The sequence below is a fragment of the Blennius ocellaris genome, assembly GCF_963422515.1.
Source record: "Blennius ocellaris genome assembly, chromosome: 14".
Classification (NCBI taxonomy): Eukaryota; Metazoa; Chordata; class Actinopteri; order Blenniiformes; family Blenniidae; genus Blennius; species Blennius ocellaris.
This window is the reverse complement of record NC_137663.1, coordinates 8,993,031-9,009,349: the sequence shown is the minus strand read 5'-3', so window position 1 is coordinate 9,009,349 and position 16,319 is coordinate 8,993,031. Positions and strand designations below refer to the sequence as shown.

The 16,319-nt window shown below is 42.3% G+C and overlaps 3 protein-coding genes across 3 annotated transcripts; 1 reads left to right on the top strand and 2 right to left on the bottom strand.

Annotated features, from left to right (window-relative positions):
* Positions 1–251: 251 nt before the first annotated feature.
* Positions 252–5,079, bottom strand: LOC308139208 (cytokine receptor common subunit gamma-like). Its single transcript, XM_080508554.1, has 8 exons — positions 4,978–5,079; positions 4,534–4,624; positions 4,213–4,364; positions 3,678–3,811; positions 3,421–3,583; positions 2,251–2,356; positions 1,923–1,974; positions 252–1,355 (listed from the first exon to the last, which is right to left on the bottom strand). The coding sequence occupies exons 1-8, from the start codon at positions 5,039–5,041 to the stop codon at positions 1,095–1,097; spliced, it is 1,023 nt and encodes a 340-aa protein (XP_080364680.1). The 5' UTR covers positions 5,042–5,079; the 3' UTR covers positions 252–1,094.
* Positions 5,080–7,668: 2,589 nt separating this feature from the next.
* LOC308139290 (ras-related protein Rab-39B-like) lies at positions 7,669–9,056 on the bottom strand (the record flags this gene model as incomplete). The annotated part of the gene is made up of 3 exons (XM_080508687.1): positions 7,669–7,824; positions 8,496–8,766; positions 8,842–9,056. The coding sequence occupies 3 exons, from the start codon at positions 9,054–9,056 to the stop codon at positions 7,669–7,671; spliced, it is 642 nt and encodes a 213-aa protein (XP_080364813.1).
* A 2,607-nt stretch (positions 9,057–11,663) lies between these two features.
* Positions 11,664–15,462, top strand: rab38c (RAB38c, member of RAS oncogene family; the record flags this gene model as incomplete). The annotated part of the gene is made up of 4 exons (XM_080508553.1): positions 11,664–11,856; positions 13,141–13,271; positions 14,380–14,517; positions 15,301–15,462. The coding sequence occupies 4 exons, from the start codon at positions 11,664–11,666 to the stop codon at positions 15,460–15,462; spliced, it is 624 nt and encodes a 207-aa protein (XP_080364679.1).
* Between the last annotated feature and the right edge of the window lie 857 nt (positions 15,463–16,319).

Sequence of the window (16,319 nt, the reverse complement as noted above, 5' to 3'; positions counted from 1 at the left end):
ACATTTTGACAGGTTGAATGCTTCTTTTTGTTTTGTGTTCTTCAAATACAATAGAGCACTTAAGCAGAGAACATGATTACACTTTTCCAATCAACGCCAACATTGTTTGAGCCCATAAGGTGGTTGAATGAAAAAATAGATGACTTAAGGATTCAGCTTCAGTATTTCAGAAAGTATCACCCCATTTAACAATTTCCAACGACAGACAACATTGTCAACAACAATCAAAACATCACATGACTCATTTTTAATCTTTATCAATCCAATATATGTAGTTACATGGTCATACACAAAACACAAGATAAAATAGACTCAAAGCAAGATATATAAAATAAATGTATATTTGAATCCGAGGCTTACGGAAAACTGTGGCTACATGTTAAAACATTTCAGCAGCAATTTCAACCTCAAAAGAAATGAGTGGATATTTTTACCTATGAATGAAACAAAAAACCGATATAAAAATATATGATTTGTCAAAAGTTAATAAGGTAGATTTTCCAGGTTTGTACAAAACATAAAACTACTTAAAGTGTTGGTGTGCAGGGGAAAATTATGTTTTAAGTCAGTCCAGAGTTTCCTGGAGATCGACAACCCAAAAAAGAGATTCATGTTTCAAAAGCTTTTTTTTTTTTTTTTTTTTTGCAAATTAGCATGAGGCTTCCACGTCAGTGAATTCAAATAAAATACTGTTTACATGACAGGCATCTGTGAATCCCCGACTTTGAGTGGATTCTTCTTGTACTTTTTTCTTGTAAACATGTTTGGTAACGAGGCGACATCTCTGATCATTTTGTGGTTCTTTGGCATGTTGGTGGTTGAGTTGCAACCCTTTCCTTCTCTACTTTGGTTCCTTTACATCCCTTTATGGTCACTTTGCAGTGATCTGGTATGACACTCTGCACTGTTTCCTGAACTCAGACTTACTTCATCATGCTTTGCAGTTTGAGGGAATGAAGGGAACGTGGCGATTCGGGATCAACACAGATTTCCCCGGCACACCGGATCATTTTCAGCAGCTTTATAAAACACATTTAACACGTTGCCGTCGAGAGCGGAAATGTCAGCCTCACAAAGTCTGGATGGTTATGTTTTTAAACAGATTCCTGCAGCTCCTTCTCCTCACAGCACACGGTGGAAGCAGAGGAGGCGGCGGGCTCAGACAGACTCTCCGGTTCGTTCCCGGGGAAGGAGACGGAGCAGTGGGTTTGGTCGGTGGTGAGTGAGGACGTGGAGCTGCTGGAGCTCTCGCTGTCAGACTGGGACACATGGCAGTACTCACGGACCGGGCAGGCGCGCTCGTTGTAGGTCGTCTTGAAACTCTCTTTCAAGCCTTTGGAGAATTGAAGCCAGTCCTTTGAAAGAAAAGGGCAAGAAAGCAGGAATTGATTCCATCATTCTGCCAAGAAGTCTTTAGCACATTGCAGCTTTTTGCAAATATGTTACTCAAGGATGACTGTTTCTATATTTGTGCTCATTCTACTACTCATTGGTGGGCCTTTGTGTGTGTGTGTGTGTGTGTGTGTGTGTGTGTGTGTGTGTGTGTGTGTGTGTGTGTGTGATCGTTTCTTGTGATCGCCCTGGTAGATGTTCAGACGTAGAAGATAGACGGATGTTTCCAGAACATTTTAGCTTATCTTTATGAATTCCACCATGTTTGTTTTTCCTGAATAAAAGAAGTGATTAGTTTCCATCTGGATCACACTGAAAAGAGGCAGCGACCTTTGCTTCGTCCCCTCGTCTCTAAATATTAAAACGCTTTCATTGAAACAACAAATTATTTCGTCCAGTCTTGAATTTAAGTGAACTTTTACTGCCTCTGTACAGCAGCGCGTCGCACTTTGGAAGGCCGTGAAGTCTCGACTGTCTGTTGGAAGGATCCCATCAGAATGTTGAAAGTCTTCTGAGAGGAGCCAACTCACCTCTTCGTGAAAGATCAGCGCCGGCTTGGGAAGCACAGGGATGACTCTGAGTCTGTGAGGGAGGGAGAAACATGTTCACTCTCAAAGATCAGAGGCTCATCTGGCTTAACGTCTGTTGTCGCTCCTCGGCATAGTGATTTAGTGAGGTTGAGATTTATACACATAAGAAGTGTTCACAAGAGGGTCTGGACGGACGACACTGACACCCTCTAGTGACGCAGAGATGAAAAACCACTGGCGTCCCTCATATTTAGACTGATATTCAATAAGAGCGTGAATGAATAAAAACCAACACTGCTGTTATCTCAGCAGGTAAGACCCGACCCACCGTTCATGGTGCAGTAACATGACGACCAGGATGATGAGGGTGACGGCGCACACCGCAGACAGCAACGGTGTCCACACCAACCCTGAATCAGGTGGAAGATGAGGATCTGGCAGGAAGAGAGACTTGTGACTGGACGGACTGGCTGCATGGCCTGAGAGGCTTTGGACGACTTAATAGGAAGCATGGTGAAACAGTTTATGGCTTCTTTTGCAGTGTAATAATGCAAACTTTCTTTAGATAGGACTTTTTGGGTACAAAGTGCTTTCCAATGGACACCACAATCAAAAAACAAGTTACTTTAAAACAGATTAAAACATGAAAAAGATCAATCAATTAAAGCCTAATCAATCTAAACGGCCTTTATGTTTACATATTCTTAAAACAACCACAGTGAGCCAAAGTGTTGTACACAAACACAAGAGAACACATTAAACTATGATGCTCACACATGAGAAAAGTGAATCATTAGATTACATTTTATAGAGGAAATTGACTTTTCCATGTCAGAATTATTCTCAAAAAGAGCAGCAAAGGTCTTGTGGCAACATTATGCAGAGCTGAGAAATGATGTAATTTTAATAAAAGCCTCTGTTGTGGGAAACTGATCTCCAGCATCAAAAACTACACCGAGGCTGCAAACTTCTTAGACCCAATTATTATTGGGTTATTATGATGATTATGAGAAAGAAGGTTTAACGTTTCAGTGTTGAGGCAGTCAGTATTGAAATATAATGACGTGAGCTTTGGAGTCATATTTATAACTATATGTGACAAACAGCAATTGTTTAAGACGGTGGTTTTAAAATACAAGTGTGTCTTATAAAGGAAAAAAATATAAATGGTGAAAAAAAATTGACATTTTGTTATTAAAAAAATCAATAAAACAAAATGTTGATACTTCATGTTCTAGTAAGAATTGTGTTTCAGATTGTGAATTTATGATCGCAGTTGTTTCAAAGCCTCTTACTAAAAAAAAAAAGGAATCCTGAAGTTGAGCAATATTTTATACGTGTCATGCAGTGGTGACCTCGGATAACGACTGCAGCAGTTTATATCCAACATCTGCTCAGTGTTGACGTTCTGTGTTGCTGCACATAATATTGCTGTTTCTATGAACGTCGTGGTGGAAGATCATAGAAGTGTGACGCTGCAGACAACGTCCACTCTTACCCGTGCTGTTGTTGGACCCCCATTCCACCGGTTCACTCCAGTCGCTCCAGAATTCTGACCCCCCACAAGATTGATCCACTTTACTCCGTACTTGCAGCACGTGGCGAGTGGGCGGGGGCAAGTTGAGGCAGTAGCTTTGCCTGTCTAATACAAGACTGTAGGACTACAACAAAATATGGAAGAAACAAAAACAATTAAATGGTTAAAAGAACTGAAAGGACGGTACAACAAATCATTCTGATTCAAGTTGCCTTTACCCTCCAGTTTTTCTTGTTTGTCCGGTAGCGAACTTCACTCTTCACACAACTGGTGAAAGTCTGGTTCCAATAAAACCACAAGTTCTTGTCCTCGCCAAACTGGACCGTCACATTGGTTGGTGGATTTAACAAGACTGGAAGCAACACGATGGAAAATGTGTGAAGAAAGCAGACATGCATGATAATTCTTTGTGTTCCAATGTCAGAATATAATTTTGTTCCTGACAAGGAAATGTGCCAGTGGGACATTCAGGGTGACACCAATACTTCCACACACGTCTCCTTTTGGCTGGATTCTCATGTTAGAATATTGATGTTTACTTGTTTTTGTTTCAGATAAATGTGTGCTTTTCGTTATTACATTGTTTAGGTCTTCTACCCTGCTGGTTGTAATAAATGCTGGATGTTTAATTATTCCAGCAGGATGAACAGAGATCACAGAAAAGCAATAGTGGATCACAGTTTACCTTGATGGCTTCTCATTGGCTAAACTAAAGGTCTCTGCAATGTTTTACCTTAAATAGAAAATGCGTACCTTTGGTTTTGAGATCATGTGTCTTTGGAACACTGATGTTTCCATGAACCAGTGTGGTGGTAAATGGGTGGAATCTCTGTGTTTCCTTGTACGGCCGGACACATTCAGTCTTCACATTGGTGCACACGTGTTTCGTGTTCTCACTGCTGAACCTGTGTGGAATCAACTTTAAAGCATCTTCTGTGCAAAACAACGTGTGCAGGTACAGAATAGCTTGGGACGAATACATCGCTTAAACTAATATTATATAAAATAGATTTACATTTGTAATCTACTATGAAGACACTTGAATATTTGAGATGAATGATATGAAATACTGACCAGCTGATTAAGGTGTAGTTGACCTCTGAGGCGCCCTCTTGACTCCAGACGCAGGAAACATATTTCAGATGTATGACCTTACAGTCCACATCTGTCAAAAACACCAGCACAGTTTGGATCACGACGATCAGGTTTGTGATGGTAATAATAATGAGAAAAAAAAAGTGCACAAAGATGCACAAACACGGAAGTGCTCATGAAGGGAAATTCACAAACCAAAAAAAAAACACGTGCATAACAGGAGGAAGTGAAGGTTTCAGTCAAACTCGTGATACCAAATGTATAAAAACGATTGTTTTATATATTATATATTATGTTATACATTTTAGATACAGTAGTGCTCAATAAATTCGAGACTTTGGTTGATTTAAAGAAGACTTAACATAAATCACTATATGGAGTGAAAGTCACAAGTTAAAAAGAGTGAAGAATAAACACTCTTACTGGGTAATTCGTTGCCAAGCGCACATCCAAACAGTCCGAGGAGTAGAAATAGTCTTGTTGTCATCGCGGCGTTCTGAAGGGAAACTTTCAATATCAGCGACTCTGCTTCTCCGTCATGACTGAGGTCTGATCTGGATTTCTCCCTGCGCCTGATTAATATGCAAATGAGCTGCGCCGTTCCGAAGACCTGATTGGCTGAACCGCCTGAGGAGGCGGGAGAAAGACAACGTTTCATGTTGCGGTCAAATAGCTCGCGGAACACGGAGAGGAAGGTTTGTGCTGCGTGTGGTCGTCTCGGTGATCATGATGAAGCTCGTTTCCTGTCAGGGGAAACTGAACATGTCGAGCTTCACTCAAAAAAAGATAATAAGCTGCCTCGTCCTGTCAGGCTGATGAAACACAACACCGTGCACGTCCCAAAACGTTCTAAACTGATATTCATCCTCTCAGATCAACGCAGTTCTGGACAGATAAGCTAGAAAAAAAAGCAACTTGATTGTAGAAAAGTAATTCCACTGATTGGTGTTACTATCCAATCCAATAACGCATTGAGTCACCAAGCCTATTGAATAGAACTAAAATGTTATTTGTAGTTTAAGCCCTATCACTGCGCCTGGTTAATATGCAAATGAGCTGCGCCATTCCGAAGACCTGATTGGCTGAACCACCCGAGTAAGCGGGAGAAAGGCAATGCTTCACGTTGCGATCAAATAACTCCCAGAACAGATTGGATTTTCTTGAGAGAACTCGTCTGAGGGGGCCATTCTCGATTTTTATTTTTATTCTCGATGGCATGAAAACTAGCGTGGTGATAGAATAAAGATACTATAAAGAAAAAAGAAATAGTAAAACCCTCCAGGAGATCATTGTGAACTGCGGTATACTGTTAACAATAAAGTCCAGAAGATGTGTCGACATAATTGTTGCACAAACGCAAACACAATCTGAGATAGGAACCAGGCTGAGGTTAGAAACTTAACATGTACGTCAAAGTGTAAAACATTTAAACATTATTTCTCTATGTCACATTTCAGTTTTTACTGAATCGATTGTTTCCTGACTTGTTTTGACAAAAGAAAAGTTCTAGAACTTGAGACATAAAAGAGGAATATTCAGCCCATTATTGACTCGCCATCGCCGTCGTCTTTTGATTTTGTAGTTACTTCACATACCTTGAAAGTCTCACTGGGTGCTTCAGTTCAATGTGCCGTCTCAGGTTTGCTGTTCATGTTATTGATGTCCGGAGTTGCTATTTGAAACCCCGCGGCTAAAGTTTACACAAAAAGTTAAGATGTTTCCACATTGGATCATCAACGACATTTTCATAAAATTCTTTTAAGTAATCATACGAAGATGAAGTATTAATCATGGCGGCAGAGTACCAGGCAGTGCTGTTGTCTTCTATTTGTTTTTGTGGTGGCTGCTGTTGCCAGATTGGGTGTTTTCACATGACTACATGTTAATGCACTTTTACCATGTGCTTCAGCCGGGTTTTCCACTGGAAGTCTCTGGAAATCTGGCAACCCTCTTAACAACATTTAAACTGTGACAGCGAGTTCCTTCGAGATGACATATACATTTGGCAGTATGCGACCTAGAATAAAACCCTACATGATGATGCAGTGGTTGGACCTCTTGTATCCCAGTGAGGGGATCCCCGGTTTAAATCCAGGTGGATTTTGCATGTTCTCCCTAATTCTTCTGGTACTCCAGTTTATCCATAAACTGTGTAAAAACATGCATTTTAGGTGAACTTCACACTCTAAATTGTACATAGGAATAAAAATCAACTGGCCAGGAGATACCAATATGGAGTCAAGATATATTTTAAGTTAAAATGAGACATAAAATAAAATCAGATTAAAAAACCACAATAAACAGCTTGAAAGAAACTTGATTAAAAAGTATATCCAAACAACTTCCCAGTCCGTTGGTTTAGTATCGAGCACTGTTTATTCACATGATGAGTTATTTAATCTAAACTCTAAATCTGATTAAAGTACCAGTGTGGAGGATTGGTGACATCTAGTGGTGAGGTTGTATATTTCTTCTTCCGGGTGGTTCAGAGAATACGTGATGGCTCTAAAATTGATTAAAAACAAATGCAATTTAATGTGTTCTTCTCCTGCCCTGCTAAAATATTCTTCTCAACCCAAACTGAGTTGACCTTACACGTCTCACCCACTCAGAGCGGTGCACAGGAAGCGGTTAAATGACTTCCTGTCATCAAGGTATAAAGGCCATCAGTGATGCACGTACTCGGCGCAAACTGGTTCGTCATCAGTCCGTTAAATGAAAAGTTTCCCAGACTTTGGTTCACCTGGAGATCAGGTCTAACTTCCCTACTGGCAGCTCCGGTCTTTCTGAGATGTGTGTCGACAAAACGCCCGGCCGACTGGATATACGTGACGAATACACACCAGGAGAGTAAAGCTGAGGAGGCTGCGAAGACAGCAGGGATATATTACGGCGACAGCCACGTGCATGCACAAAGAAAAGTGAGAAGTTGCTTCTTCTTGTGCTTCGACGAATGTTTGAAAGATCCATAAACAGGCACCAGAACGAGAACGTGGTTTTTATATAGAGAAGTAAACCTGTACTTTAAAAGTCCCCAACAGGAGGCCATGGCGAGACAGAGAGAGAAAGAGACTTTCTTATAAAAAAAAAAGAAAGAAGAAGAAAAGAAGTCCATCAGCAGAAGCACTGCCGGCCGCTCTTGGTGACCTCTTCGGAGGAGTGGACCGTGTTGGGGACAAAGCCACTCTTGACGCCCTCCCAGCCGTCCTGGATCTTGATGTCGCCGCCGCGAACCAGCTCGAAGATGTCCTTCGTCAGGTCCACGAACGCCTGAAGCACAAACCGAATGGGAGAGGGTTACAGAGCGGGCAGGAACCAAATGAGGGCGAGGAGAAGAGAATCAGCCTGACATGCTTCTTGAAGGGGGAAATTGTTCTGGTGTTGCTCGCGATATGGTTCAATTTAGGCTTTAATATGAGTGGACTGTGTCAGTGTTGCGTTCTAAGTCATTCGAATTAGATTTGTTGTTTCGTCTCTGCTTCCTCTTTCAGGCGTCCCGTCGCCTGAGGTGTTGTTCTTTCTGCTCTTCTCGCGCTCGTCATTCTGGGTTTGTCTTGGTGTAGCGGGTTCCTCCTCTGTTTGACCGTCCTCCTTTCGTCAACTTTGATTCATTCTCCTTTTAAGACGTCTCTTCTGTTTATCACATAAATACATAGACGTTAGCTTCCGAAATATAAATGTTACCTTCACCTTTTCACCAGAAGTACTCGTTTTTACACACTATATCACTTGATAATGACACTTACACATTTATGGGTTTGCCTTTTTGCCTCATAGTGAGTTTGAGAGTTCTATTGCCTTTCCGTTGAGAATGTTTCCATGCTACCGGTGTGCCTGCATGACTTTTCTCAAAGTGCTCTGGTCTCCCCCCCTACTCTGGAACTGCTCTTTGGTGTGGAATGTGTTTAGCCTAGTGGTCGACAGTGACGGCGAGACGACACCTTCTCCACGTTGATGGCTTCCCGCGCCGACGTCTCCACGTAGCGCATCCCGTAAGCCTGCGCCAGCTTCTCGGCCTCCTGCTGGGCCACCTGCCGCTGGGCGTCCAGGTCGCACTTGTGTCCGACCAGCAGGAAGACGATGCTGTGCGGCTGCACGTGGCTCTGGGCCTCCTCCAGCCAGTTGTGGACGTTTTGGAAGGAGCGGTGGTTGGTGATGTCAAAGAGCAGGAGGCCGCCCACGGAGTTACGGTAGTACGCCCTGGTGATGGACCTGGAGGCGGGGGGAGAGCGTGAGCGGCGCGGACAGACGGCGGCGGCGAAACGTTTGCCGTAATGACTTTGTCACCTGAACCTCTCCTGTCCCGCCGTGTCCCAGATCTGGAGTTTGATCCTTTTCCCCGGCTCGATCTCCACCAGGCGGGAGAAGAAGTCCACCCCCACCGTGGGGTCCGACACCTGGGCGAAGCGGCCCTCGGTGAACCTGCGGATCAAACACGACTTGCCCACGGTGGAGTCTCCGATGACAATCAGACGGAACTGGTAGAGCCATATCGTGTCCATGTCTTCGTGAAAACTAAATCGGCAAGCAGAAAGGGAAGAAATTGTGATTTATTGATGCATCTGGTGGAAATTTAACCCGTTCACCTGAACGATGCATGCTGGGAGTACTGAGCTGCCTCAAGTCCTCTAACCTCTGCTCCGAAAAATGGAAAGACGGAGGTGAAGCGCTGAGACGATGAAGCTCACTGAGCCTTTATTTGTGGAGTTTGTATTTCCTTGAAGCGTTTGTTTGGCAAAGAGAACATGCAAACTCCTCAATCAGTACGGCATGAATAAATCCACTTCATTGTTGTACATCGTAAAGATTTTAAAGAAATAATAAAGGTTTCAAGACACCCGTTTAGCAATTCAATAACATTTCTGCTATTTTTTGTTTTTTTTGTTTGTGCTTCTTCTTATTAAGGATCAATAAAGCTCTATTCTATTGCATTTATTGGTTTTATAGATGTATTTTGTTTTGGAAGCGAGGATTGAAATTAAATGAGAAAAAAAAATAGGTGCAGTGAGCAACGACGATCAAGGAGCACAACAAGAAAACAGAAACCGACAGCAAACGAGAGAAACTCTAATCAACATCGAGAGAATAAAAGTCATTTTATATAAACCTTTAAAAAAGCAGCCAAAAACACTCCCTCGGTTAAATCTGAATCATATATACACATAAATACAGATTGTAATAGTGATCTGAGTGATCATGATGGAGGGCTAATCGGCTGGGACAATCCCAGCAGTGTCCATGTGATTTACAGTTGGGTGATCTAATTTGAGGGGAAGGGGGGGTGAGGCCACTCCTCTCCAACTCAATAAACAGTGGCGTAGTCACCCCCCCATGTGGAGAGCAGAGTGGCTGTTGTACAGCAGCGAGGCCTTGGAGCCAGATAACAATGAGCAATGAGGGAAAAAGTGAAACGAGGCGGGTGCCAATCATGAGGAAAACAAAAAACAAACAAAAAACCCCGCAACAGATAAAGAGTGGTTTGCTTTTATTATGAGGCCCTGCTCTGTTAGTCTGATCCACTCAGATTCAGGACAGAAAACAAATTAGGGAAGCAAAAACCAAATAGTGAGAAATTACCTGGAGTTGAAGAGCTCAGCAGCAGGAAGAAGAAACAAGCCCCATGTCTTTGACTGTGACTTCTAGAAGCGAGCCCTCGGACCAGCAGAGGCTGTGTTGTGGCTCAGACGCAGCGTGAAGCGGACCCGCAGCGTCCCAGACCTCCAGAGGCTGAGGAAGAGGAGGAGCTGAGGAAGAGCAGAGGGGGGGAGGAGGAGGGGGTCTGAGGAGGGGAGGAGAGGGGGGGGGGACGAGGGTCCGAGCTACGACTCTTTGTATTTCCGTGATGATCCGCTGATGAAATGGCAGCAGGACACAACAGCAGCATCACACGCGTCTCCTCCTCATCCTCCTCCCTCATCAGCACCGTTTTACCGTAAATGCGGGCGCAGCGGCGCACTGGCGTGCTGCGTTCAAAGACCGCAGGAACAAAGCGATTTTGAGGGTGAGTACCCAGAGAGGACCCAGAACAATCCTAATCAAATAGTGGCACTCAGTGTATAAGCCTCTTATACATGATATGCAGGGAGTGGTTGTTATTATTATAGTTTATCCTGGACAAACGTTGATGCTGCAAAAAACTGTGGAACTCTCTATATCGGGCAGTATATCAGTGGAGTGCAGCAGCATGAAAACGATCTCTGTATGTGAAACCAAAAATTGTATGTTATTTGCAAGACTGATCTTGCAATATATGATTTACTACTTTGATTCTATACGTGCACATTTTTAAAAACATGTAAGAGAGAATACTGTGAAAGTAAATATAAAACACAAAAGTCTTTGTGTGATTATGAGAAGCGTAAATTGAGTTATACATCTATTTCAAAGCAAAACACCACTAGTTTATCATGTATTCGGTGATTGTTGTAAGGGTTAAGGGACGAAAACTTAATTCAATCAATTCGTTTTAATTGTACCAATTTAGGCAAACAATTCTAATAGAATCAACTTTATAGTAAAATGTCTTTGTGCTATGGAATGACTTGACAGGCTGTTGACTTTATATGCTATACATTTTTTCAATTTTTTTTCTTTTAATGTCTTTAATGTCTATATTACCTATGGTTTCATCTATTTTAATTCACCGCATTTGTTTTATTGTACTTCCGGTACCTTTTATCTATTCTATATTAACTTGTGACCTGGACACGATAACATATTATATATTATTTGTGCAGGACTTTCTTCCACCGTGGTGTCACGAGATGAGCCTAAAAATATAAAGTTGGCTTGGATAGGATTACAATAAATGTAGATTCGAGTTGTATCAGTGATTTGAGAGTGATTTAGGAGTTTCCACGATGTCTTTGAACGCAGCACGGGGGAGTCGCTGTTTGGGTCACACACACACACACACACAGTTCCAGAGTAAGTGAAGTTGTGAAGTCTGCAGGGTCGCACTTCTTTCTCTATTATAACTTTATTTTATTTTAAATAACACCTGGATTTCATGAGAGTTGCATCCTGAAGTACCTTGAGTTTTTTTTTTCTTTTTGGTTTTTGCTTTAATTAATTTTCTTAAGGTTTCCTCGCCTCGCAGAGCTGTCGCCATGCAGCAGGAGCTTCTCTTCAAAGTGCTGGTGATCGGGGACCTTGGGGTGGGCAAGACCTCCATCATCAAGCGCTACGTGCACCAGATCTTCTCCCAGCACTACCGGGCCACCATCGGGGTGGACTTCGCCCTGAAGGTGCTGCAGTGGGACACCGACACCGTGGTCCGCCTGCAGCTGTGGGACATCGCAGGTCGGTGGGGGGGGGAAAAACAAACAAACAAAAACCCCAACTTCATCTCTTCTTATCAGGTGATCCAGGACTCAGCCTGGATGAGACGCACAACACTTCATTGTTCCTGCTTAAGCTGCTTCTGGAAATAAGCTCTGCAGCTTGATTATAGAGCAGATCTGGAGAAGAGTTGAAAACGCGAATATTTATGTTGCAAATTCTGGAGAAATAGTACTCTATAAAGTTGAACTGAATTGAAATGAACTACTAAGTAATACTGGAAAAGTGTCAATTACAATTAATAGTGGAAAAAAAGTATCAGTAAAGTACCAGTATTAGTGGAAAAAGTATCAGTAAAGTACCGATAAAAGTAGCAAAGTATCAGTAAAGTAACAGTAATAGTGAAAAAGTATAAATGAATGACCGACAATGAAATAAAGTATCTTAAGTGTTTTGTTATTGGTCCACACTTCCGTGACGAAGTTGTTCTTATCAAGATCTGAGCTGCTGCTGGTTTGTCAATGAGCATATTTTCCTTCCAGTTAATTCATCTCATTGACACTTTTAACTTACAAACATTGTCTGAGACAAATGTGCATGAAATAGCAGGACAGCGGTTTGTAATGTTTTCCCAGAAATCTAAGAAATGTGTCTAATTCAGAGCCTTTCTGAGCTGAAAATGGTGAAATATGTGCCTTTTTGGCGAGTATAATTATGTCAAAAATGTCACATAAAGCTTTAAAATATTTAAATATCCTCAGCAAACACGTTGGCTTGTGCTATATTAATGAATAACGAGATTAATAACCAATGCTGGATAACACAGGCTAAATTAAAAAGGAGTTTGAACATGTTTTAGCTCCAACACACTCCAATGTGTCATCAGAAAGGTGGAGCAGGACCAGGATCAACACCCTTTATCTAAAAACCAAAAAACTAAAACATAATAAAACAGTCTTTCCTCCCAGTTAACGCGTGTCCGACCGCCGGATGCCTGTGTCTCGCCCTGCCATTTGATGCCTGCTTGAGGAATGTAGATCTTGTGCTTGACTGTGACTCCAGTGATCCCATGCTCATAATATTAGTCACATGATGGTGGCCACTGTAGAACCAACACACACACACACACACACACACACACACACACACACACACACACACACACACACACACACACACACACACACACACACACACACACACACACACACACACACACACACACACCCTTGTGTGCTTCTTTCAGATGGACCACAGCTGATGTGGTTTCATGCGTTTGACCGGTGTGTCTGTGTGTCTGTCCAGGACAGGAGCGCTACGGGAACATGACTCGGGTCTACTACCGGGAGGCGGTGGGAGCGCTGGTGGTGTTCGACGTGACGAGGGCCTCCACGTTCGACGCCGTGCTGAAGTGGAAGGACGACCTGGACTCCAAGGTCGGCGCGCCGGCGGTCGCCGTACAAACTTTGACTCACGGGACTGTCCTTTACAACATTTAGAATTGTCAGTGGTGGCAACAGCAGTCTACATGTAAATATGTCAGAATTTCAATGTATTTACTCACCAGTCATTTTTTAAAAGAACCCATGCCTCTTGGCAAAAAAAAAAAAAAATAAAAACAAATATCAAGAATGGAAAAAATTATACAAGAGTTTAAAATTTTTTATTAGAACTTATATATGAGAGGAAAACACAACCGAGCGGAGCCATAATGGTTTAAAAAAAAAAGAAGCTAAAATGTTCAAATTGGAAACAAACAAACCCTAAAATCAGATCCAAAAACTGCTGAAAACGTAATGAAATGTTTCCCCTCCTGGATTATAATTTCTGCATTTAATATCTCAAAACTAACACTTTGAAGCTGCGTTAGCCTCATTTTAAAGTTAAACATGTTTCGCGGCGCCACTTAAATTTGAGCCCCTGAAATCCAACGCTGGATGAAGCACTACTACAGAATAAACTTTGATTTAGACTTTAGATTTTGTGTTTCTGTTCCAGCAGGATGTTGTTTAAAGCTATCAGGTGTAAATAATTCAGGCTTCTGTTTAAAGAGCGTGGGTTTAGTTTAGGTCGTCCAGGTCTGAGGTGAAGAATACACATTTAGCTTAAAGAGGTCAAGTCAAGCACAAATATATTAGCCAGAGTCCGAGTGAAATTAGAATGCATTTGCCCGAAAACGTACAAATAAATCAAAAATATAAACGCGAAATACATTTGTTTCTATAGTGAGCAGAAAGACGGTTTGTTTCACGTCTGATCATTGTAGCACATCCACTGTTGGATATTTAAAATTTAGATCCTGCAACTTTAATGACAAATCAAGAATGTCCTTTTTTTTGTCTTTCTTTGATTTACATTTCCACGGCTAATAACATACAGCCAAACTCTGCGCTTCCACACCGGGAAAATAAAAAAGCATGAGTGTGGGAACACTGAGCTGCTCAACCCGGCTCCACGACACACCCGACTGACTTTGCACTTCGGGTTTTCACCTGGAAAAAAGAAAGCGGCCTGACGCCGCCGTCTCGTCTCCCCTCCTTGCAGGTCACCCTGAACCACGGGAGGCCGGTTCCCACCGTGCTCCTGGCCAACAAGTCGGACCAGCTGGCGTCCCAGCAGCCCAAACTGGACTCCTTCTGCAGGGAGAACGGCTTCGTGGGCTGGTTCGAGACCTCCGCCAAGGTACGGCAGGAAACGTGCCTGTAGAAGCAGAACAGAAGTGATATTTCCATAAATCTATTTCTATGCAAACGTGAAGCTTTGGGCCTTTTTTGCTGTCAGGCGTCAATATAAACAGCAATGTAAACGTACAACGTAGAAACCTGTTTCTACTGTTTCTACTCCACCGTACATTTAATGAAAGGAACTGTAAAGTCCTGACGTCTTATGAAGGCTGCTTTAAGCTGAAATCAAACCTTTAGTCGTGTTAAGTAGCACAACGTTGAATTAAGTCAAGTCCAGTGATGCTCGGTCACGTTAAACTAAGTTCGGCTTAACTGAGAAGAGCTAAGTGAACTTAAGCTAAGTCAGGCTGGATCAGGATTAGTTAAATTGAACCAAGTTTAGTCAGCCTAAGTTGAGTTTAACTCAGATTGAGTTCAGTTTAATGTATCGCATCACTTTAATTACCTGTAGGAAGCAGTTCTAGTTGTGTACAGATAATAAATTAACCATCACTCTCTAAAGTAAGTTACTGGAAAAAAAACAAAAAAAATCCAGTGGCATTTTACCCACTTTTTTTCCCTGCAAATTTAAATACTGGGTCAAGTCAGGTTTTTAGAAACGTTTTGTGTTTACACTGCAACGTTTAATTTTAAAGCTGAATTATTATTTTTTTTCTGTGAAGCTGATTGGCACTCATGGTTATATCTTTTTTTTTTTTCAGTTTTCCACCAACAGATTGACTCAAAACAAACACAGCTAAATTACTTCACCTTTTATTTATCTATCTATCTGCCTTTTCAGGAAAACTCCAACATCGAGGAGGCGGCCCGCTGCCTGGTGGAGCACATCCTGAACAACGAGGAGTGTCCGGTGGTGGAGCGAGACCCCGGCTCCCTCGTCCTGTCCGGATTCGCCGGCGGCACAAAGGACCACCTCAACTGCTCGTCGTGTGCGAAGTGGTGACCAGGTCACAGCGGACCGGAGCGTCACGGCCGACAGATACGCTTCGCCCCGGGACTGTTTGTACAGGAACATGTCTGTGTTTCTCCTCGCAGTGATGAGCGAAGAGGAATGTCCAACTGGGCGGCGCTCGCACATAAAACACACAAGGCTGAAGTCTTTTTATTATTTAAACTTAAAATATATTAAACTGAAGTGAGATTTTTTAGGAATATTTGTAAACATTTAGGCCTATATATATATATATATATATAAATGTCTTGAAAACACTCCCGTCTCCATGGAAACAGTGGAAAACACAACTTTTCTGAAATGTTGCCACACACCAAAGGAGTGAATAGTTCTTATGCACATGCTCAGTAGGTGGACGACATGTATGTTGGCGTAGCGGTTGAAAGTAGCGACGGCGGTGAATGTCGGGACAGATACAGGAAGTCACGTTGGGTCGTCGCAATTTATAGTCTGAAAATGGTGCAACGAGCCAAGATTATTTACGCCGTCCTTTTCAACACAGAGAGTAAATATTTTCCCGCCACTGGATGATTAAAATGGTGTCGTAAATCAACAGATAGTGGACAAAGCGCAAGATGTGCACGTCTTCTTACGCGCTTTGGTACGCTTGGCGTCGTGGTCGGACTTCCCACACAGTAGTAAATCTTTACAGCAATATTTGCACTTCTCTGTCACTGGGAACATCCAATTTCATATCAATATTCAAGTGCATCAGTTTTAAAAAAGACCGTAAATTAGAATAATTGTTGTCAACGTTTTGTTTTTTTTCAACAATTTTCTAGTCAAAATTAAATTCGACTCGTTTGCAGGACAATCGCACCCTGCAGAGTTTACACAGATTGATGTTT

Bases quoted from the DNA above. Each gene is read 5' to 3' on its own strand.
- LOC308139208 (XM_080508554.1), bottom strand. From the start codon at position 5,041: ATGACAACAAGACTATTTCTACTCCTCGGACTGTTTGGATGTGCGCTT. The intron at 4,625-4,977 runs GTAAGAGTGTTT...TGTTTTTGACAG, and splicing joins GCTTGGCAACGAATTACCCA to ATGTGGACTGTAAGGTCATA. The intron at 2,357-3,420 runs GTAAGAGTGGAC...TCTTCCTGCCAG, and splicing joins GGGGTCCAACAACAGCACGG to ATCCTCATCTTCCACCTGAT.